The 24,670-nt window shown below is 43.7% G+C and overlaps 1 protein-coding gene across 2 annotated transcripts in view; it reads left to right on the forward strand.

The window, feature by feature from the left end:
- Window positions 1–24,670, forward strand: part of LOC119659896 — a 266,867-nt gene that overhangs the window by 211,086 nt on the left and 31,111 nt on the right. For both annotated transcript variants that reach the window (XM_038068220.1, XM_038068221.1), the window contains exon 5: window positions 8,849–8,938. In XM_038068220.1, coding sequence (XP_037924148.1) covers window positions 8,849–8,938 — 90 coding nt within the window. The remainder of the gene's footprint in view (window positions 1–8,848; window positions 8,939–24,670) is intronic.

A 24,670-nucleotide genomic window follows, 5' to 3' on the forward strand; every position in this document is an offset into this window, starting at 1 on the left:
GTCCGTAAAAGAAATCATCACTTTCGACCCACCGTACTCAGCGCCTTTCCAAGGAATGTCAAAACTAAGAATGGCATCGAAAAGTGCTAAACGATACCCTTCATTTGATACCCAACATGACTATATTCAGTGTAAAAAAATGTACACCCCCCTTTTGCATGTCTGAGGACCACCACCCTTAATCTCAACATAGAAAGATCAGTGCATGTTTGGGGGTTCAGACAGACATTGAACCGATTTTAATAATGTCTTGTTTTGGAAACAAAACCTTCAAAACGCAAATAATTTCGTCGAAATTAACAACATGCATTGTCCTGCAGGTAAATCGATCTAATAAGAAATATTTATTGCTCTGGTACGGGGTCGCCATGTTGTTTTCGAAAGCATTTTGAAGCTAGTCCTTATGCAGAACTAATGATGAGCGTAATCTTAATACTGTGTACATATTAACAGAAATAATACATTCAATATCCATTCGATTAACAAAATTAATCTGGTTTCAAGAGCTCCATTAATTACATTGTTGCAATTACGTTCCCCAATTCAGGTGAGAGCGGCTTCCCATTCATCAAACTCGTAGGTCATTCATTTGTCAGTACATTCACTCGAGACGATTTTTAATGAAGATATACTCACACTCATGTCAGCTGCTCACCTCAGGATTACCCAATAGATACACCTGGCTGCGGTTAACCCCTGAATATGTAATGTCGGCTGATAATGATAAGTGAAACAAAAAAAATTGGGACATGGAATCATTAATCATGCGCCTAATTGGCATCTCATTTTCAATATCCTAGCACACCTACGTATCGAACAGAGCAATATGGTCACGTCATGTGAGGAAAATTGAATTATTCACACGAATATGATGGTTTAAGCGGTTGTCGATTGGTTCATTATGGAATAATCAATTGTTTATTTGCTTACACAGAGTTAGAGGAAATTAACGCTAGTTTCAGCTAATGATTTTCGAATATTATATTAATTTGTCACTGGACACACATATGGCTGTTAAACAGGAGTTTGGTACCACATATATTTGCAAAGTTCTTCAGAAAAAATTCAACAAATAGCAATGAATAATAAAAGTCATAGTAGGTTAGAATAAGTTGAATTAGCTACAAGGGGGGACCAAATAAGGTAAATAAACATACAAAGAATTCTCTGACAGTACCTCAGATAACTTTCCTTCAAAACTTCAATTGTTTGAAGATTTTTGACCACGACGAAGGTAAGAGCGAAACCGTGTTTCATTGAAAAGGAGCTTACCAGAGTATGATCCAAGGGCAGGGATATCGGAGAGTCGCATATGAATTGAAGGATAATAAAAACTCCGTTCTATCGATCTCAGGTTCCTTCAGATGTATTCTTGAGAAGTGTCCTGCCAGCAATAACAGAGAGGAACAGAAGAGGTAGCTCATTGTAGCCAAAATCTTAGCAAGCTAATATTATCCCGTTCATTATCATGATGCTTGAGTACCTTGGCAATCATCCAATCAAGCTACTTCAGGGATCATCTGGTCACAGTTCCTTAAAGACATTTCTTTTACTATAATTAATATTATATAATTAATTATTGTGCTAACAAAAGAAATAGTGCCGGACACTAAAATAGTGGCGGGTATGCCACCGAGAAAAAAGAAGGGAGTCGGTACCAAGGAGATGGGGACGTCATCGGAGGCGGAACGGGGGCGGTACGGGCTCGCAAGGAGCCAGCAAGTAAGGAGTGCGGGTCGTCGAGCGAGGGCGAGATGGAGGCTCTTGACAAATGTGGCCAGGTTGCGAAAGTCAACCTGAAGAAGGCGTTTGTTGCGTTGACAGATGCCGGTGTTGGGAAGAAGGTCCCCCCAAACGTAGGCAGGAGAGTCAGAGTTGGTACACTGACTCAACTTCCGGTATTGAGGTGGTTGCTTCAGTTGATGAGCCTTCCTGCTCGCCTGTTGTGGGTAGAGAAATCGAGGAAGGGAGAAAGATAAGCGACCAGCTTGTCCAGATCCTGGTCAAAAGTGGCGCTGCAACGGAGGCAATGGGCGAGGTTGTCTCGAAAGTTATTTTGGAGTACGGGAATCGGCTGTCCAAGATAGCCAAGAAAGTGGCCTTATACAAAGGGAAAGTGGAGGGACTGATGACTGCAAAGGGTAGCCAACCTGCCCCCTTGCCTGTGACTAATTTAGTGGGCGTCGGTAGAACAACAGCCTCCAATCCCAGTGCGTTGCCCGCGGTCCCTAAACCGGCCGAGACATGGTCGGCTTCCCCAAAGAAAGTTGCGCAGGTGGTGATGCGGGAAGTCGCTCCTGCACTGGGAGTTAGGGTTCATACCGCGAACCCGCTGAAGTCCGGGGGGGGTGGCCTTATGCGTACCCTCCAAAAAACAACGAAGGAAGGTTGTAGAGAACCCCAAGTTCTCCGAACATAGTTTGGAGGTGGCAGTGGCCCAGAAGCTGAGACCTCCTGCCATCGTCTATGATGTGCACTGCTGCATTAGCGCTGATGAAGGAAGGACGTGAAGATTGTAAGTCGCCCAATACGGTCGGGTCCTGATGCAGTCAGCAATGCTGTGATTGAGCGCACACCAGCAGTGATCAACAAGTTGACATCCACCGAAAGGGTGTATGTAAAATGATTTAGCTACAGGGTCAGGACGCTGCTCCCTGCGCGATCACCGCGTGGCTGACTGTTGTGCAAAGGACCATGTCTGCGCTCGTTGTTCGCAGAGTGGCCATATGACCTCCTCTTGCATTAACGAGGTTCACTGCCGGAACTATGCGTTCCGGGGACTTCCGGCCCGGCATATGCTCCGGTCGATGCTTTGCCAAATTTACGCCTCAATGGTGGCTCGGTTCAACTCCCGCCATTGAGCGCCATGTCGCTCACACTGCTGCATTTGAACTCCGCTAGAGCGGCTGCCGTGATGCATGGTCTCGGCTAGCACATGCATAAGTGCAACATTAGCGTAGCCATGTTACAGGGGCCCTGGGCCTTCCTGGAAACATGCGGGTGTTCACTGCTAGGCGGTCGGCCAAGGCGGCGGTCGTCATTAATGATACGCATCTAGATTGCGTCTATGTTGAGTGTCTCACTAATGATTGGGGCTCAATCACGGGGCCTTTAGGACAGGGGTTTTGCTCGAGCATGTACTGTCCACCCACAGACGATCTGGAGCAGTATAACGCGTACCTGGATGAGGTGGTATTTGTGGAACACTATTCATACTGGGCATAGACCCGAATGCGATCTCCCCTACTCAGCGCACATCTTGCCAACGTGCTATACCCAGGGAGAGGTATTGTCCGAAATGTTGTTAAAGCGCGATTTGTTTTGTCTAAATGTTCCGTGAACTGTTTCGAGTTTTGAGAGCTCCAAGGACGTCAGTGACATTGATATTACGTATGTGAATGTAGCAGCAAAGGCGTTTGTCCAGTCATGGAGATTATTCGATGGATGTAATGTGAGTGACTACACTCCTATTGCGGTCGTCCTGGTCAATAGAGGTGTGAATATGAATGTCGATCCCCCGCTTATGCCGACGCGTTGGAATGAAAGAGGGGAAGAAATTCTTCCCCTAAGGTGTTGTGAGATCGAGCAGAGCATGGCGAGGCTCGCCCGTACAGGGCCATATCTCTTCTCCCGGCCCTTGGCAAGGTCCTGGAGAGCATTATACTCCAGCGACTGGGGTGAAAACATCTCATTTGGTGGCTGACAAACAGTATGACTTCCGTACTGGCAGGGCCACCGACGAGGCCTTAATGTATATAAAGTACTTTGTTGTCTGTTGTCATAGAAATTACGTCTTTGGAATCTTTGTAAATTTCAAAGGCACCTAAGTTGGTCGTCTGTGTTGTCGAGACTTTGTGAGTGTGACTGCCAGGAATTAGCTCTGTGGAAGAGCTATTTCCATGGAAGGAAAGCATTCGTCCAAGGTGTCAACGAACGTGTGTAGGGGAACGTGGAGCGCGGCTGCCCACAGGGATTTACCGCAGATCCATTTATAAGGAACCCGATGATGGACAAACTGTTGAGTGAGCTTTCTACCGTTGCTGAATGTGTTACCTACGCGGATGATCTCCTCATTCTTGTTGAGGGCAACAGTCGAATTGAACTCGAGCAGCAGGGTACTGAGTAGATGCGCATCGTTAACGCCTCGTCTCTTAAAGCCGATGTCGCAGTCTCAAAGGAAAAAATCTTATTCATAAAATTCCAGTAATTTGCTTTGTTTCGCTCATGGCACTGCATTTTTGTACCTCACAGTCCTTCCTTTATTTCGGCTTCTTGAAGGGCGAGTATTGAGACCTCTGTTCTCATTCTGATTAGGTTCCTGTTCCACCAGAGTACATCCTTTAATGACGTGACTATTTTAGCCGGACAATTGACCTGCGATATGTTCCACCACTCTCTCCAGTTGCAGTTCGTTCCTGATATCGCCGCTTACCTCTTGATGAGCGATGTTATTGCTGAGGTTCCCTGCATAAAAATGTTTTCCTAGGATCCCTTATTACACTTTTCATTTAATGTTGAATCTTATCATTGTTTAATCTGATATTGAGACAACGTTAAATCTAGTACCTCTTGCTAGGCGTTGGTCACGAATGTTGACGTGTTCCCAACACAATCCACCTTATTGACCAGAGCTTGCCTAGAGCTGAAAATATTTTTTTGAGAATTTTGGGGCCTTAAGGCCGCATCAACTGAATGCTGGACCGGACCAAATGGAAAGCAACTTACTCCCTCTTTTCTTGGTCCACGGACCCCTCGTTTAGGGCTTAGCACCCAAACTTTACAAAAAATTAGTCGATGACGGCTTTACGGTTTCTTAGGGCCATGCTCTCGCCAATAAGGCGGATTTGCCTATTTTCGTTCGAGCAGTAGCAAATGCAATCCAAGAGGAGAGAAGCTATTTGATTTCATCACTTCAGCTGGTCTTATGACTGCAAACGTGGGGTGCGCCCTTACGTTACGTTCAATCTGTACCTCAAAGTGTTAGAGTTGATTACACACTGGCGAGTGCTAGACGAGGTCTCATTGTCAGATACCTAGAATTCAATTTGACTATTGCGGACGATGGGGATGTTCGTGAACATTGAAGGGACTTTTGACTGTGCGCCTTTTCAAAAACTTTGTGATTCCGCCAGAGCGCATGGTGTTGATGATGCTTTAATTAAGTGGATCTATGCTATGCTAACGCAGAGATTGCTGTGTGCTAAGGTGGGTGTCAATCGCTATCTGACTGCAGAAGCAACGAAGGGCTGCCCTCAAGGAGGTGTGCTTTCGCCAATTCTGTGCAGTTTGCTGATCGACTCACTACTATGCGAACTGCAAAATTTGCTAATACACACTCAAGCTTATGCTGATGACGTGGCTGTGCTTGCTGTTGATCGGGATTGTTGGTGCCTCAAACATGGTCTTTCAGTTAATCTAAATAAAACCACAATGTATTATTCACAAGAAGGAGAAAACTGGATGGAATTTTCCTCGCTGAGATGAAGGGTACTACCCTTCAACTCTCCGAGGAAGTGAAACATCTGGGATTCTCCCTAGATAAAAAACTTCTTTGGAACAAACATGCAGAGGTAAAGATGACACGAGTTCTCGCAACTTATGGGCTGTGCAGACGGACCTTTGCCTTGACATGGGGGACTCAGGCCTCATGTGGTAATGCACGTTGTTATCATTAGGCCGCTGTTCGTTTATGCGTCCGTAGTGTGGTGGGTTAAGGTGAGACAAAAAGGTTTTCACCGTGAACTAGCCATGAGCACGACATCCGGTTCAGCTCTAAATGCACTACTCAATTTGCAGCCCCTGGATATATTTATTCAAAGCACTGCAAAAAGAGCAGCTCATAGATTAATTCGATAAGATGTATGGGGAAACAACGAATGTGGGGGCACAGAGCATTGGAAGAGTTACTGGCAATAGTGAACCAGTTCTTACAATTCCTTCTGATTTTCGTGTCCCAATACATCTGTTTGGTAGATGATATGAAGTTACCCTGAAGCGTAGAGAGAACTGGGAAGTTCCAGAGGAATGCGTGGCGGGATATACCGAAGTCTTCTACACCGATGGCTCAAAAATAGAAGAGGGTTCTGGAGCCGGAGTCTACCTTTCGAAGAAAAACAAGAAGTGGGCTTTTCCTGTGAAACAATATGCAACGGTTTTTTCAAGCGATCCAAAGGGTGGCAAACTGGGTTAGTGACGAGTGGTTGAAGGGCAGGTGCATCGCAATCTGCAGTGAGCGCCAAGCTGCGTTGAGGACATTGCGTAGTCCTTTGATCACCTCGAAAATCGTTCAGGAATGCAGACACCGTTTGAACTCTATTTCTAGATTCAATACGGTGGAACTACTCTGGGTACCTAGCCATTGTGACGAGAGGGAAATCGAATCTCAGATGCTTTTGTGAAGGAGGGGTCAATCTCCCTTATGCCGGGACCGGAACCAGGAATTTGAGTATCAGTAGCGTGGGGTAAGTCTGTCTCCGAAAACTGGGAACAAGCTTCCCACAATGACAGGTGGCAGAGATTAAATGGTGTTTGACACATCAAACTTTTCCTTCCGGAACTGAACATGCGTACCGCAAAGTTTATCCGGTCGAAAAGCAGGAGGACTTTCAGGTATATTGTGGGTATTCTGACAGGCCATAATCCACTAGCTGGGCATATGTTCAGAATAGGAATTACTCAAGATGATACGTGTCCCTCCTATAATGAGGAAGCGAAATCCACGGAGCATTTCCTATGTGAATGCCCCTCCTGTGGACGCATCAGGCATCAGATCTTTGGTGCTGATGTTCACAAGTTGTGACGGGTAACATCACACTCACTAACGGAAATCCTGCGATACGTTAAAGAAACCGGACTATTCCGTTAGACGGGGGTGGCGAGAACAATGGTCCAACACGACCTAAGTGCTCAGAAGCTGTAGCTTCTCCTCCACCACACACACTACTACAGCAAAATATCTAAACTAAGGACGAATAGAACCCAAAATAGCAATTGGGGATGTATACTAGCTGCTGACGGGGAGATATAAAAGGATGCGTCAGTTGCAGCAGGAAGTGTTTCAGCTAGTAGAAGTAGAGACTTCAATCCGGGGTGCCAGATAGGTAAGTATTTGACTTAAATTCTGATAGGGATGTAGTTAGCTAACATCTTGCCTCAAACGAGTACACTTGTTTTTACTCCAGGATAATCATTATAAAAAGTAAAACTGAGGTATACCCATATCCCTGAGATCACAATTGAGGGAAGTTAATTCAGAGGTTATCTTTATTAGCATGTAGCAAAGGGCAGGGAGAGGATTTACCCGGAAATAATACTTACTTTTATAAAGCTGCAATCTCAATCGTTCAACACTAGATTATTTCCTGGGGTTGTGCCCTAGTTCCACCGAGGCCGCTTCCAGTGAATTATGAGCGAATATTGATGCGTTCCTGTCTGTCCGGAAATAGTTTATTCGAAAAAGCAGCACCATTTAACGTGTGCATATACGTATATCATAATTGGTAAAATCATATTTGAAAGGCGTTCATCTATCAAAACATTTACCGACAGCCTGAATAGTGTCCGTCCTCATCGGCCCAAAATTAATTACAGAACCGCCAACCTTGTCCCGAAATTTGTTCTAATTGCCTCTAATTGTGTGCTCCATATCAACGAGCGTATAAAGTACATGATTCAAACAATCAACTGTCTATTCATTCTTGAATTACACCTTCGTCAACTCCATTCACCAGTGTCTTGACTGCGGTCCCCTCGCCTGGCCGCAGACCCAGAGGGACTCATCTCTACCCCTTTTTTCCAGCCACTCAAGGAACATGACATATATAATTAAATTGGTAGTTTTTCGGACTGTCGGATATGTTTCAAGCGCGACCGGTCGATGGCACATTCTAATGCGATTTTAATAACAAGTCAAGCGCAGCGCCATCGACATGGTCTTACAGAAGTACATAGGGTACCTGGATTACCTGGAGACTTTGAATGACGACACCCCGGCGGATTGAATCAGCCGAGTCCGCAATGATACAAGTGCCTCCGATTTGCCGCTGTTATTTGAAGATCAGACTTTTCTAGCTGGCAGTGTTCTGATTAAAGTGGAACTTATTAGTTTTTTTCCGCATTACCTAAGGTTGGCTAGAAGTGATGATATCTCTTGTCGGCAATGGTTACAGCAATATGTCTAAAAACAGGTTACTCAAACAAGTTCGGCAACCACAAGGATGCCTGCAATCATTTGCAAATTGAAATATTAAGTTTCCACTATCTGCGCTGTGACCAGGACCTTGGAATCCGCCGAACCGATTCAAATGTTCAATCTTTTATAATTGTTTTGTGAACCAAAAGGAATTCAAAGAAGAGATACTTTAGTGCATCAATATGCCAATCATCATTTGCGCTTACGCCTCAAAGATTTTCAGTGGATTTCACTCGATGTCTTCTTGATTGCCTTAAACGGATCCCTCCAGATCTGAAAACCTCAGGTCGGATCGGTGTATCTGTGCTACACATTTTTAACGAAATTACTGCAATAATCACTGATCATTTCCTGGTTGGCTTAGTTTTTCTCGAGTAAAAAAGCCACCGACGGCGGTGTGGCGCGGCACTAGAGTCCATCACCGGTAAAAGATCTTGGTAATGTCCATTTGCAGAAGACTCTTGAATCCAAAAGGTTTCTTGTCAATGTCGAATGTTCTATTCTTACTAATTGTGTTGTTGCCTTTGTTGAACATAACATCTTTCCTGGAGATTTGATTTTTTCTTAGTGGAGAGGAAAGGCTTTTTGTTTTTAATGTTTTTGAATGAGATGAGTGCATTCAGTTTTATCTAATTTTGATTTCTTGTACCGTTCCAGGCACTAAATGGATTTCTAATGATTCTCACGTGTGAGGGAGAAGTGTTCTTCGCAACTCATAGTATAGAAAGTTATTTGGGATTTCATCAGGTAAGTTATTTATATTGCACCGTTTTTGGGTTTTTCGGAGTAGTTGAGTATGATGTAGACCCTTCCACATTCATCAAATTTCTTCACTTCTACTATGCCCAACTGTCCATCGCACAATGTGTGTACGTCGATCAGTTCTTATTGCAATATAGCATAGCAGTGTAATATTTTATTGCTGATAAAACCATGCTTACACCAATGGGAAAACCATATCATATTCAATGAACCTTACTTCTAGAAAAAGGGTTGATACTATCCTTTCATCAGCAATTAGTTATGCTCATCACATGTGCTTCAAGGTAGATTTTATGTAGTTTAGCAAGATATTCAGCGTCTTCAGGCCACCGTGGTCCTATTGGTATACTTTCTTTCAACATTATCTGGGAATCCCTACTACGTACACACGTCTTAAATGGCCGGCTTCTGAACATTATAGAATACAACATTACGTTGTATCCCCTCTCACTCTGCTTAATATTCATCTGGGGACTACTCTTTCATTGGCGTTTGCTGCCGAAGCTCTAGCCTGTTTCGTCCATCTGTTTAGTGCGCGTTTTGTCGGCGCAAGATATACCAAATTAATGTCTACATTCTTCTTCAGTGGTGACAACACGAGGTAATTGATTTTATTCGATCAGTCTATTAGTATCCTCCATTGTTATCGTTGGCCTTATGTAGACAAAAGTGGGCGCTTGCTCACAGTTGTAGAAGTAGGTAGGTACGAGTAGGTATCAGTGATTGATTCAAGGAGTCTAATCAACGCTGTGGTACACTGTTTTGATGCCACAAACTCCTAAAACCATTACTGCTGTGGTAAGAGCAAGGGGCCAGAGTCCAGGCGGCTCATATCTTTAGAGCCAGCTGCAGCATGCGCGAAGGAAAGCAACTCTTCCACCCTGCAACTAGGGATCTTTCTGGGGTTTACCTAGTTCCCGTAAACTGGTTCTAGCTCGAGCTGTTCTGTCGCAAAGAAAGTGCATGAGGGTTTCAGTTTCTTCGTCACCTCTTCGGTAATGCAAATTGCATGGTATATCGAGTCTGGCTGCGTGGTCCTCGTCGTTCCTGTACTGCCTCCCCACCTTGGAGGACGACGCCGTTGAATAAAATCGACAGAGTTCCAGAATCGAGCGTACTTGCATTTATAATACACTGACGAACCCTGGAAGACCGTGCGACTCGGCTACGATGTGTGTATCAGAGAAAACTTACACACCTGGCTAAAAAGTCTACTACATCAAATCCGGCTTATAAGTGGCGTAGTCCGTGGGGAACGCCCCACGCCCCTCTTGTCCAATATACGTAAAATTTCGTCCATTGCGAAGAAATGGAGCACTGGAGATGCGGCGCCATCTTGGGGCGTACCTCTACTCACAGTTCTGATCAAGTTAGTACTTCCCACATCAGACTGGGTTATCCTAGTTCTTAGCATGGATATACTTCAATGCATAAGAAACCCCTCCAATCCAACATTGGTTAAGGCTTCCTTGATGGCGTTGGTACCAACTTTGTTGAATATTGATTGGTTGAAAGTCCTTCGAGGACTCATGGCCGGGCCTGCCCACTTTCTGTATGATAACTATGTGCACGCGATTTCAAGAAAATGGTACGTATCCCAAAGAGATACAACTCGGGTAGATTTCGACAAAGCACGGCACAAAACTTTCTTACTGCTTCGACAGCATGACAGGCATTATGCTATCTCTTTATAGCCCAGTCGATCTTATCCTCGGTAGTTATCGATTTGTTAATCTTCCAGACTGGCACTGAGCACCCTCCAAGTATTTCTAGAAGTCCTCCTTATTGATGGGGTAGTACGTCTGACCGTACAGCTTCGGGGTTTCATTAGAAGATTCCGTGCAAGAGCCTCCAGTGCCGCTGAGGCGGTACAGCGTAGATAAGAACCGCGACTTCATTGCCGATAGTGAGAACACCTCCGCTGACACATTTGGCGATCTGCCACGAGGTTGGCGGGTTATACTTCCTCCTTCTTGTTCCGACCACTGGAGAGTGCAGACGCGTGTAATAACTTCAAACTCAAAAACGTTTTGATCCTTAAATAAATTTTTTTTTTTTTAACTGTAAATTAGAAAGGAACAAAAGCAGGGAAGTGAGTTAAATGAATTTCAACTTTTCAGTGCGATTGGTATCGTTAGAAGCGAGGAGAAAAGTGTGGAAAGGATTGAAGGGAAAAGCACAGACAAAATCTTATTGAATCTCGTAGATTCGCCTGCGCTTTCGATGTTCTGCAATAGTCCAACCGCCTCTTGGCACTTTTGACGGCCAACTTGTACTTCTTCAGGCAGCTTTCTTATGGCTGCCAATATTTATGCCTGTAGTCAACTTTGAATACCTCCCTGGTCCGGTTTCTGAAGTTGGATAGATCTCCATTCCACTACGGTAGCAACGTCTTCTTGTTGTATCGTAGTAGACCTGTTTCCTTGATTCCTCAGCTTTCCCAACATTGGACGCCAATGCTGCAGTTCTTTTGGCATAAAAGTCGCTGAAAGTCAGGTCCGGATACAGGAAAGCGCCCAGACTCTTCCTGGCGGTAATACACGCTCTAGGTCAGTCCCGATCAGTGCCCCTTGTGCTGTGGAATAAAGTATAATATTTACTTTTGAGCATTTTCGTGCCTCGTCCGATCCAGGGCTCCTGCATTAAAGTGATGTCGACGAATGAATTAGCTGAGGCGCACTTCGAATGCTATAGATTTATCTGTGCTACCCAGTTCCCGTCGATGTCGATCATCATCTTCTCTAACAGCTCGATGGCGGCGTCCACTTGATCCAGGTCGTTGTCTGGTTTCTTGGCGCAGAACTCTCTCATCTTTGCCTTCCTGACCCCTAAACCCACTTTCTGATCTGCCTTTTCCAATGTCTCCTGGTACTCTCTGTTTATACGGAGCAGCTGAACTTTCTGTTCAGCTAGGGTTATTCCTCTTTCATAACTACCCAGCTGTCCATTGGATTCCTGTGGCTTTGGAGATACGAGGATTGGACGATGACCATCTCTGACAGTCTGGCCTCAATACTGGAATTACCATCCGCCAGCGCCACATGTAACTGACTCCTGGCCCGTTGCTGAAGGGTTTCACAGTTCATGACTCATCGGCCAGCTTACCTGTTTTCAGAGATTGTTTGGTGTACGAGCCCATGTACACTTTGCTGCGCTTGTGTTGTTGTTCGCCTTCATCTTGAGATTGATTGCGATTTAGTTTTGGAATTGAAGTTCTATGGCTGGTACATGCATCTGAGTGTAATTATGCGGCGTTTCCAACGATTAATTATTCGAAATAATAAAAAAAACTTGTTCTCTCTTTTTGCTTGGTGTAGATATTTATTCTTGCAAATACCGATATTTCGGGAATCACTTGTCCCCTTCATCCCCGAAATATCGGTATTTTCAAGAATAAATATCTTCACCAACGAAAAAGAAACAACAAGTTTTTTTATTATTTCGAATGGTACATCCAACTTGACGACTGCTGATTCCAAACTGGAAAGCACTAATCCGTGTGCCATCTCGCGTACCTTCAATCTTAAGCGCAGGCTTTGACAAGTTCCTCTTTTGTCTACGGCTATTTTCTTCTTCTTTTTCTTTTCATCTTTCGCATCTGAACTTGAGAAAGCTGTTTTCCAATTAGCATTAATTACCCTATAAGAAAGGTGATAGCATCCATTGTGATTTTTTTCGGAGTTTGTACCTTCACAATACAGGACTCGGTTCTTCCATTGCCTTCTTTTGACCGTGTCGTTTGCAATGACATTGTCTTGTGCGATGACACGAGTTATAATTTGTGATTTATGCGCCTAAAGATTCTTGTTGTCATGCAAAGCTGTTTACTCGGGGAGTGGGAACACACGTGATTTTAGATTCACTATCACCCCAGGTACCATTTGCTTATAAACATGCATTATACAGTGGATTGTACTTTGATGATCGCATAACTTCCAAATCGTTTCCCCCTACTAACCCCCTAACATGGTAAAGCAGTTAGTTTGTACACATCGAACACTAAGAAATGTCGATCTGATTCTGCTCCTCTCTTGATATTAACTTTCCTCGTTGTATCTAATTGGTGAAGTTTTTACAAAACTTTGCTCCCTCCTTTTTAAGGTTTTGTGTAAAACAAAGCCTTATTAAAATTCATTTACTGTCTGTCTGTCTGCCTAACCGTCTGTCTTTTCTTTGTGAGGAGGTGGAAATCCACTAAAACCACGCCGACTCCCTCCCTGCCTCGCGGAACCACCCTGAGGTATTACATCACGGGGCGGAGTCAGATGTTTCTAGCTTAATCACCTCTCTTATATACGCGGTGTACGTGACCACGTTTTTTTCCTCTCCTCGGCCTTCCGCAGTTTATTTTGGATAGATGCGGCGATCATGCAGTTGACCGCATCCCAATTCTGTTTTTGTCTACCATTTTCGCCACCAGATTTTCTAGTACCAGCATCACTCCTAGAGTCTTCTCTAGATTCCTCCCTTCTTCCACAAATCTCAGACAGTGGAAGAATCCATGCTCTGGGCCCTCTGGGACTCCATCGCAGTTTGGAGAATCGGGTGATGTCTTCAATTTAAACCTATGCATGTATTGGAGATATCCTTCGTGCCCCGTGAGAAACTGCATGAGATTATAAGTAATCTCACCGCGTCATCTCTCCAACCAGCTCTTGACGGCAGAAATGAGTGTGAGTACATCGACTTTTTCCCGGTCGTTCCCACAGCTCTTGCTATCTATTTATGGATCTCTCAGCGTTCTTCGTCTGCGATGAGGAAGAGATTGGCTTCGCATTGTATACATTCGCCATCTCATCTGCCAAGATGTCAATCGGCATCATTCCAGAGATGACGAATGCTGCACCATCTGAGACAGTCCTCAAGACAGAGTATACCCTCGGGGCTGTCCTCCAGTAGACCGCACTCAGTTTCTTAGTGTTAACTGGCATCTGTAATGCCTCCCTCCAAATTGGGGTCCCATAGAGCATGATTGAGGTCACCACCCTGGCTATAAGCAACCTAGAGGTATACCGTGGCCTTCCCACGTTCGGCATCATCCTCGCCAGGGCCATGCTAGCATAGGATGATTTATTGCAAATAAACGCCACTCCTCACAGGTCTGTCCGTCTGTCGGTTTGTCTGTCTGTCTGTCCATCACACGCATTTTTCTCGGAGACTGCTGAAGCGATTGACGCCAAATTTAGTAGAAAGTGGGACCTGTGAACGCTTACGCATACAGTAAGTTACATCCTGTTACGTCGACTTTAAGAGGAGGTCCCCATACATGCAAAAGGGGGGTATAATTTTTTTTTGTCACCAAATATAGTCATTTGGAGTATCAAATGAAAGGTCTCGGTTAGTAGTTTCCGAAGCTCGTCTTAGTTTTTACTATCATGGGAAAAGCAGGAAGTTCGGGGGAGTCGAAATTGACCATTTCTTTCAAGGACCCATTCTCAGAAACTACCTAACCGAAAAATATGAAAAAACCAGGTGGCTGCCACTATATGGTGCCTAGGCTCCGAAATATCTTCCATACCGATACCTGTTCAAATAAATTTTAGTAATTGGCTGCAAACCCCCGCTTAAATTTATCCTTCCTCCATGCAGTGATATAGGCTATAATACAAAGCATGGTCTTATCAAGTTTGGTGGAATATCGCTATTGCTAACAAAGTTCATAATTTCAAAATTTTGCAGACGAAAGAGAACTTTTTATTTTTTAGAGTGCTACTACCACGCCCCTTGAACAGTTGAAAATTAAACTTCAGCTAGAGGAAGTGACGAATTTTCCGGAACCCCCGAATATTTTTCGGCGAAAGAAGTCATTATCCATGAAGCTGAAGCTGAAGTTATTTTTCAGTTTTTCCGCCGTAAAATTTTTCCGAAGTTCAATTTTTTCTCATTTGGGTAGCTGTAGCAAGTCTTCCCATTTGAAATTAGGACTGTCTTCAGGGGACTTGAATGATATATTTTGGTGTTCTGCCCATATTCGCGAAAGGAACACAATGTTACCATTTAACCCGTCTGTTCCATATTTTCTGGTACGTGCGCATTCACATTCCACTCTTTCTCATGTTGCATCATATTTTTCAATTATCATCTTAATCGAAGACAAATATTTATTTATTTTCGCATCTTATATCTTAATCAGGATCAGGCAGTCCCCCAACATGTACATACACATATCATAACCTTCCTACAAAAGTCTTCATGTGCACCTCATTGAGTGCAGTTCATTCAAGTTTGTGAGTAAACCAATTCCAACGTAGACAATGTTCTTTGTAGAACAACAACAGTTTCAAGATTGGAAACAAAGTTCAAATCCCATTATTTATGTAGGTATAGGCATTGAATACAAGTCTGTACACTTAAGGAAGATAAGATGGTCCCATTTGGAATTTTTCAGGCTCAAACTTTCTTCTAATATGTTAAAAACAGCCTTTAGTCCTTAGACTTTTTGGTAGTCCTAATATAATTCCGTCAGTTTTGTGCTCCCGTATCTTGTGGAAATAACATAGATAGCCCACAACACCTATCTCCTAAGCGATCTTTTGAATTTATTTTTGTATCAAATTATCTCCGATTGCAGTTCAGCAATTTCATAGTATTTCGTCAACAATTCCAATGAATGATAAATGATAAAAATATTAAAAGTGCAAGCGATTCGACAGCCGTGCATGTTAACAGATATGTATTCTGGTATGACCGTACCTCAGAAATTTTCAGAAAATTAAAACATCAACTCAGCGAATATGGGTTGTGTGTAGTAATAACAGCTTTTAGTATCGAAATGCAATCAGCTACATTAAATTTTCAAATAAATCAAAGTACGATTAAAATATTGATTATTGCCGGACTATCGACGTCGACATGACCGCCATCATTCTTTCACGGGGTTAAGCCTTCTTCCCGGTTATTCCAACCATTCTTCCGAGATAATGTCTGGGATTGCACCTTTAGAAACCACAAAAGAGGTCTTCTCTTCGTTCAAATAGTAAAGAAAGTGCACGGCCGAGTTTCGTTTCATTATTCATTCGGTATGAATTATTTTTTGATTTGTTGATTAGTTTGATTGGTTATTGCTGCAAATACGTATAAACATTTAGAAGTATTAATTAAGTTGTGGTGAAATTTTCTGATACCTACGGTGACAGCAAATCCAAATATGTTATTAATTTTTTGCATTATTTTGAATTATTTTATCTCACTAAATAGTCGAGATTTTTGGACTGTTACTCTTTTCAAGGAAAGATTTCCAGCTTGCCCTTTTTTGCTTTAGCCATTGTCTCGTCTAGTAGCGGGATCGGCTGGTCTCCATCATCGGGGTGCCTCTCTAGAGAAGTATTATGATGTGGGGCTGCTACGGAGCGGACTGCGCGGGTTATTTGGTTTTCGGGGAATACGAATGCGAATATGTCATCGATAATTAAAAATAAGTCGGAATACCGGAAGCTGGTGCTTTGTAATTGATCTTCTTCTTTTTCTTCAGCCTTTGTCTCGTTCACAAGCGGGGTCGGCTCGTCGTGATCGGCTTCGCCATTTGGCTCTACCGAGTACCTGATCTGGGAGCAATCTTGAGGGTTTTAAAACCCCATCCAGCGTATAAAGCACCGTTGTTTCAGCCTGCCTTTTGGTCGTTTACCATCGACTTCGATGTTCAGACCAATCTTGGCAAGTGAATTCCCGTTAGCATGAATTGGATGACCATTCCATCGAAGACGCCTCTCTCGCAATTTTTTTCACGATCGATGCTACCCCATAACGATCGCGCATATCCTCATTTCGGTTGTGATCAAACCGTGTCACCCCACTAGCCCAACGTAACATCTTCGTCTCTCTTACCGCAAGACACCGTTCATTGTCTTTTATAGTCGGCCAACACTCAGAACCATAGAGGGCGACTGACTGACGTAACATCTTCGTCTCTCTTACCGCAAGACACCGTTCATTGTCTTTTATAGTCGGCCAACACTCAGAACCATAGAGGGCGACTGACGGACAACATTGCGATAAATTTTAGATTTGATATGTTCGTTGATAGGTCGGTCACAAAGAACACTAGCTGTGGAACACCACTTCATCCAGGTTGCGTTAATGTGTGAAGCAGTTTTATAACACAGTTCTCCATTGGCTGATAGCATTGACCCGAGGTATTTAAATCGCTCAATTCTGGGCAGATCACTGCCGCTAACAGTGATTGTGCCTGTTTCATGGGGATCGGTCCTCAAAAATTCAGTTTTGTTTAAATTCAATCTGAGACCGTGTTGCATGAGGCGATCATTCCATTTTTGAACAAGTTGCTCGAGATAATTTTTGCTATCAGATGCTAGGAAAACATCATCAGCATAAAGGAGTCTATAGTGCGCTGGACGTTGGATATCCCGTATGACGGTGTCCATAACTAGAACAAAGAGGAGTGGTGAAAGGGCGTTCCCTTGATGAACACCAACAGAGACACGAAGCAGTTTTGATACACCCGCCATACTTCGAACTTTACTTTTCGGATCGTGGTACAGCAATTAAACCCACCGCACGAGTTCTTCCGGTATTAAGTGTTGTCGTGAAACATATCAGATGAGTTCGTGTGGCACATGGTCAAACGCTTTCTCTGAATCCAGAGAGGGAGTAATGGAAAGGGAAAGTAACCATATCGGACGGTAATTTGAACATTCTGCTGGACTACCCTTCTTTTTCCATATTGGAACTGTGGTACTTTTTTGCCAGTCAGGTGGTGTCCAATCTTCCTGAATAACCCGATCAAAGAATTCACTGAGCCACAGTGTTGGGTTCCAGCTCTTCGCTTTCCAAAGCTCAGATGCAATGTCGTCAGGTCCTGTGGCTTTTCCCGATTTCATTCGTTTTATTGCCTCCTCGACTTCAGTTGATGATGATGATTGTGAAAGTGGAGGATGAGCAAATTCTTCAGTTGAAATCTGCTCGAAGTATTCTCGCCATCTGTCCGTTGCGGCTCGACGGTTGGTAAGCAAAGTACCGTTCTTGTCATTAACGCAACTGAAGTTTTCGTTATCCTGTGTACGTTCGTTACGGCTTTTAGCAAGTCGATACAGATCTTTCTCGCCATCCCGAGTGTGTAGTTTATCGTAAAAATTTTTGTTATGGTTCGCTCGGGTGGCAGCGACTGCTTTCTTTGCTTCCTGGTTAGTTCTCTTATAAATTTGCCAATTGGCCGGTGTTTTATAGTCGAGAAATTTGTGGTAGAGGCGTTTGTTTTCACGGACCTTCATTCCAACATCATCATTCCAAGGCCAAGTATGTCGGTTGATGTACCACTTACCCGGCTTAGTGACTCGGTTGCAGAGGCCGCTTTTTGGATCGTGTCTTTCATTTGGTTCCATGATTTTTCCACATTCGTAATGGTCGGTAATCGTGTGAGTGAGATCGTTTCTTCTTTCTTCTCATCAAATCGCCAGCATTTAATGCGCCGCGGACCAGTGCGCTGTTTTACCGGTGGCTTAATTCGTAGGACGGCAATCAATGGCCGACGTTGAGGTGCTATGGTCTCATAGGGAACGGCTTTGCAATCAGTGACAGTGGTAAAATGCTGGCGTCTTACGAGAATATAGTCGATTTGCGTGCTACTGTTCCCACTATAAAATGTAGAGAGATGAGACAATCGTTTGATGAACCATGTATTCATAAGTGCAAGGTCATGGGTGTCAGCAAAATCGATTATACGCTCGCCACCCTCATTGCGCACTCCGAACCCCTTTCCCCCATAGCACCTGCTACCGTCTGCCTTTTCACCCACATGCCCACTAAGGTCACCGGCAATGATAATATAGAGAAGTTGATAGAAGGCATCTTTCTCGGCATCAGGTCGACCTGTCTGTGGTGCGTAGGCGGTGAGGAAGTGAATAGTGCGATCAGCCGATATAATGGTAGTTTCATCAGCCGTCGCAGCTTTTGGCACCAGACCATCAGGTTTCTTGCAGAGCGCAGATGTCAATGTGCCTTTTCCGAAGGGCTCTTGCGAGTTCCTCCGTCTTTCCAGTTAGGGTACCAACATTTAGCATGCAGACACGTATTTGTTTTCTTCGTTGTGTGCGGACTAACTTGCTTACGTCCTGATGCCGTCCATGCGTCAAGAACCCTTGCCCATTTCTCGACAGGACCGGAGCCCGTCCTGCCGCGTCGACTGAGGTGGACGCCCTAGCATTTCTCCGAGGCTTGTGACTCAATCCGATCATCATGTTTGTAACGACATTCTATACATTTTCTTGGTCGACCTGTCGCGGGACCTGTCACCAAGAGAGATCAGGTAGGATTTAGCATAGTAGAATAACTCCAACTATACTCTATTTATCCCTTTCCCTAATCTCAGCATTTTATTATTGTTTTAGTTTTACTGAGGATAGTACAAAGTACGTTGCCTTCAACCCTCCTCCTTTACCTGGGCTTGAGACCAACATACTCTGTTAATAGCATGGCGGAGTTTGCTTCGTAATTGATATTGACATATAAATTATTAAACGTTTCCCTGTCCACTTTGTTGTGGTATAGACGAATTGATATGTTATGATGGGGTCAAACACGTTTTAGAATGTACGAAATTCAAGTGAAATTTAAAAGTTTCACCTTCTATAACTTTGTTAATAATGGTTGAATTTCCTTCAAACTTCCCAAAGTTATGCCTTACATTATCTCTTATATTCTTATAGCAATGCCAAATTTTGTATTTTCTGCATTTCTAAAATATGTTAATATGCTATCATTAGCTTTAGTTGCGCAGATGTCAGAACGGGATATATTTGGAGCCCTAGATTTCGTTTAGATACGCCACTGTGATTTTTTTCAAATTTTTCAGTTAGATAGCTTCCGAGAACGAGGCCTGTAACACTTTTCGGGGGTCATATTTCCCGTACATTTCACTCGATATCAAATATGGGAAAAGTTTCGAAAAGTGCTAATTGAGCCCTTTCATTTGATACTGTACATAACCATAATCTGTGAAAAAAATTTACACCACTTTTCGCATGTATGGCGAGCCCCCCTCAAACCTAACACAAAATCGCGCCATTTTTTATACATAAAGAGATTCATAGACCGCACGTTCCCACTAAATTTTCGTGACAATCGGTCCAGCCGTTTCCGAAAATATCAGGTTTGACAGGCAGACAGACAGACGGACAGACAGACATCCTATCGATTCTAGTAAGGTTTTTGTTTCACACATAACATTGGATATTCGCCAAACATTCAAGATGTACCAAGATAATGGCCCGAAACAGTGCGTGGAAAACACGCATTTCATTATTGTTCAACTATCTTCAGGTAGACCCGCCCACAATACTCGGATTGAAATATTATTGAGAAGCTATAAGATAACGTCAACGATTGCCTTCGATAACGTTACTTGATGGAACGTCTGGTCGAATCCATGCTGCAAAGAGCGAAGACTATATATAAAGCTTCAGATCTTCATATGAGCTACTGACTAGTCATTTTCTGATATCTTCGTGTCTTTATTATAATACAATTTTTAGCTCTGTCCCGATTTCAATTTTTTTTCTTCTGTAATTCGCATTCAGCAAGGGTTTTACCTTATCCTTTTTGGTTAATTTTCCTCCCATTGTGTCAAATATGGTTTACGAGACGTTCTTATAAAATACCACGTACCACTCCCTTTACGCGCTTTCTGCACAATTTCGTATTTTTTTGAAAAGTATGGATATACTGTTTCGCTTGGCTTTTTTGCGACGCAGTCTAATTCTATTCGATACGGGTCAACTTCTTCCTTTTCTTCAGCCTTTGTCCCATTCACAAGCGGGGTCGGCTCGTTGTGATCGGCTTCGCCATTTGGCTCTATCGAATGCCTGATCTGGGTGCAATCAAGAGGCTTTCAAATCTCCATCTAGCGTATCAAGCCACCGTTGTTTAGGTCTGCCTTTGGGTTGTTTACCTTCGACTTTGATGTTCAGACCAATCTTGGCAAGTGAATTCTCGTTTGCACGAATTGCGTGACCATACCATCGAAGACGCCTCTCTCGCAACTTTTTCACGATCGGTGCAACCCCATAACGATAGCGGATATCCTCATTTCGGATGAGATCTAAACGTGTGACGCCACTAGTCAAACGTAGCATCTTCGTCTCCATTACCGCAAGACGCCATTCATCGTCTTTTACAGTCGGCCAACACTCAGAACCATAGAGAGCGACTGGACGGACGACATTGCGGTAAATTTTAGATTTGAGACGTTCGTCGATACGTCGATCACAAAGAACACCAGTTGTGTAACGTCACTTCATCCAGGTTGCGTTAATGCGTGAAGCAATTTCATAAGGCAGTTCTCCATTGGCTGACCCGAGGTATTTAAATCGCTCAGTTCTGGGCAGATCACTGCCGCTGACAGTGATTGTGCCAGTTTCATGGGGATTGGTCGTCAAAAATTCAGTTTTGTTTAAATTCAATCTGAGACCGTGTTGTATGAGGCGATCATTCCATTTTTTGAAAAAGTTGCTCGAGATACCTTTTGCTATTAGATGCTAGGAAAACATCACCTGCATAAAGCAATGTGTAGGGCACTGGACGTTGGATATACCGTGTGACGGTGTCCATAACAAAAGCAAAGAGGAGTGGTGAGAGGGCGCTTCCTTGATGAACACCAACAGAGACACGAAGCGGTTTTGATACACCCGCCATGCTTCGAACTTTACTTTTCGGATCGTGGTAAAGCAATTGAACCCAGCGCACGAGTTCTTCTGGCACGAAGTGTTGTCGTAAAGCATACCAGATGAGTTCGTGTGGTACACGGTCAAACACTTTCCCTAGATCCAGAAATGTAATGTAAAGAGGGCGATGCTTCTCACGGTGTTTCTTCATGAGTAACCGTGCAGCGTGCATTGCGTCAGTAGTTCCGCAGTTCTTGACAAATCCGGCTTGATTCACGGTTATCTCAACGATTTCGCGAATACGGTTTTCAAGCCTGCGTTCAAAAATCTTCATGGTATGGGAAAGTAACCGGATCGGACGGTAATTTAAACATTCTGCTGGACTACCTTTCTTTTTCCATATTGGAACAGTGGTACTTTCTTACCAGTCAGATGGTGTTCTTCCTTCCTGAATAACCTACGGGTCAACTTACTAAGCTAAAACCCAACTCGGAATTATATGGTGAAAAAAAATCATAACGCATGTTCGACCTTCTTCAATATATTCGGGAGAAAAATTACGGGCGCTTTTAATTTACTATAAGTTGCTTCAATCCAGCTGCACTAGATCATATGAAACACAGTCCAAGTAGGTTCAGTTCAATTCCATTGTGCTGCTCAGCTCGATCCGATCAAACCGACGCAATCTAATTCCATTTAATTTGGTACAATTCCATCCAACTTGATCAAATTTTATTCAACTCGGTTTGACTCGATTCAACTTGAATCAATCTGGTTAAACAGAGTTCAACTTAATGCAACCAAATTCCATTCATGGCAACTTGATTGATGCCAATAGCGGAACTTAACTCAATTCTATCTGAATAAATTTTATTCACCACACATTCGTAACCCAACTAGTTCCAACTCTAATCCGATTCAATTCAATCCAATTCGTTCCGATCCGATTTACTTTCAATAAATACCATTTAAGCTCTATTCTTACCTGACAGCACAGAGCATGTCAGACACGAAAGCCTTCTGCCATATATTCACTCAACTAGTACATATACTTGCCAGCAGGCAACTTGTCAGACAGAACATCATCATCATTATCATCAACGGCGCAACAACCGGTATTCGGTCTAGGCCTGGCTTAATAAGGAACTCCAGACATTCCGGTTTTGCGCCGAGGTCCACCAATTCGATATCCCTAAAAAATGTCTGGCTTCCTGACCTACGCCATCGCTCCATCTTAGGCAGGGTCTGCCTCGTCTTCTTTTTCTACCATAGATATTGCCCCTATAGACTTTCGGTGTGGGATCATCCTCATCCATACGGATTAAGTGACCCGCCCACCGTAACCTATTCAGCCGGATTTTATCCACAATCGGACGGTCATGGTATCGCTCATAGATTTCGTCATTGTGTAGGCTACGGAATCGTCCATCCTCATGTAGGGGGCCAAAAATTCTTCAGAGGATTCTTCTCTAGAACAGCGCCAAGAGTTATCGGTTGTGATCTTCGACCCTAGATAGGAGAAATTGTCAACGATCTCAAAGTTGTATTCTTCTATCCTTATTCTTCTTCGTGTTTGACCAGTGCGGTTTGATGTTGTTGGTTGATTCGTCTTCGGTGCTGACGTTGGCACCATATATTTTGTCTTGCCTTCATTGATGTGCAGCCCAAGATCTCGCGCCAATCGCTGCCTGCTCCAACTGGATGAAGGCAGTTTGTACGTCGCGGGTGGTTCTTCCCATGATGTCGATATCGTCAGCATAGGCCAGTAGTTGGGTGGACTTGACGATGATCGTACCTCTTGCATTTACCTCAGCATCACGGATCGCTTTCTCGAGGGCCAGGTTAAAGAGGACGTATGATAGGGCATCCCTTGTCGTAGACCTTTGTTGATGTCGAATGGTCTTGAGAGTGATCCTGCTGCTTTTATCTGGCCTCGCACATTGGTCAGGGTCAGCCTAGTCAGAGTTATTAGTTTCGTCGGGATACCGAATTCTCTCATGGCCGTGTACAGTTTTACCCTGGCTATGCTATCATAGGCGGCTTTAAAGTCGATGAGCAGATGGTGCAACTGTTATCCATATTCCAACAGTTTTTCCATTGCTTGCCGCACACAGAAAATCTGATCTGTTGCTGATTTGGAGTGAAGCCTCTTTGGTATGGGCCAATGATTTTCAGGGGGTATGGGGCAATCCGGCCTAGCAAGATAGCGGAGAATATCTTATAGATGGTACTCAGCAACGTGATACCTCTATAATTGCTGCACTGTGTGATATCTCCCTTTTTATGTATGAGACAGATAACGCCTCGTTGCCATTCGTCCGGCATTGATTCGCTGTCCCATACCTTGAACACAAGTTGATGAACCACTTGGTGTAACTGGTTGCCTCCATATTTAACCAATTCGGCTGTAATTCCATCGGCTCTTGGCGACTTATGATTTTTTAGCCGATGAATTGCACGGACTGTTTCCCCTAAACTTAGTGGTGGCAGTATTTGTCCGTCGTTTTCAGTTGGCGGGAGCTCCAACTCGCCGATGCTCTGGTTGTTCAGTAGTTCATTAAAGTACTCAACCCATCGCTCTAATATGCTCATTCTGTCGGAAATCAGATTTCCCTCTTTGTCTCGGCAGGATGAACATCGAGGTGTATAAGGCTTCATCCTGCTGACTTGTTGGTAAAACTTGCGCGCCTGGTGCGGTTGCTCCCTGTACGTTTCTAGTTCACAGACTTGTTGGTTCTCCCAGGCTTCCTTTTTCCGTCTGTAGATAGGAGAATACAACTTTAAGACCGTTGATAATTTCTCCTATCTAGGGTCGAAAATCACAACCGATAACAGCTACGATGATAAAATCCGCGCACGGTTGTTGGCAACCAACAGAGTCTAATTCAGCTTACAAAAACTGTTCCGCTCGAAACGTGTCACCATAGGATCAAGGCACTTACTGTACAAGACAATGATCTTGCCAGTCGTGATGTATTCCTCGGAGACTTGGATTCTTACCAAGAGGAATTGCAAACTCTTGGCCGCGTTCGAGAGAAGAGTCCTCCGAATTTTTGGCCCCCTACATGAGGATGGACGATTCCGTAGCCTACACAATGACGAA

The sequence above is a fragment of the Hermetia illucens genome, chromosome 6 (genome assembly GCF_905115235.1).
Source record: "Hermetia illucens chromosome 6, iHerIll2.2.curated.20191125, whole genome shotgun sequence".
Lineage (NCBI taxonomy): Eukaryota > Metazoa > Arthropoda > Insecta > Diptera > Stratiomyidae > Hermetia > Hermetia illucens.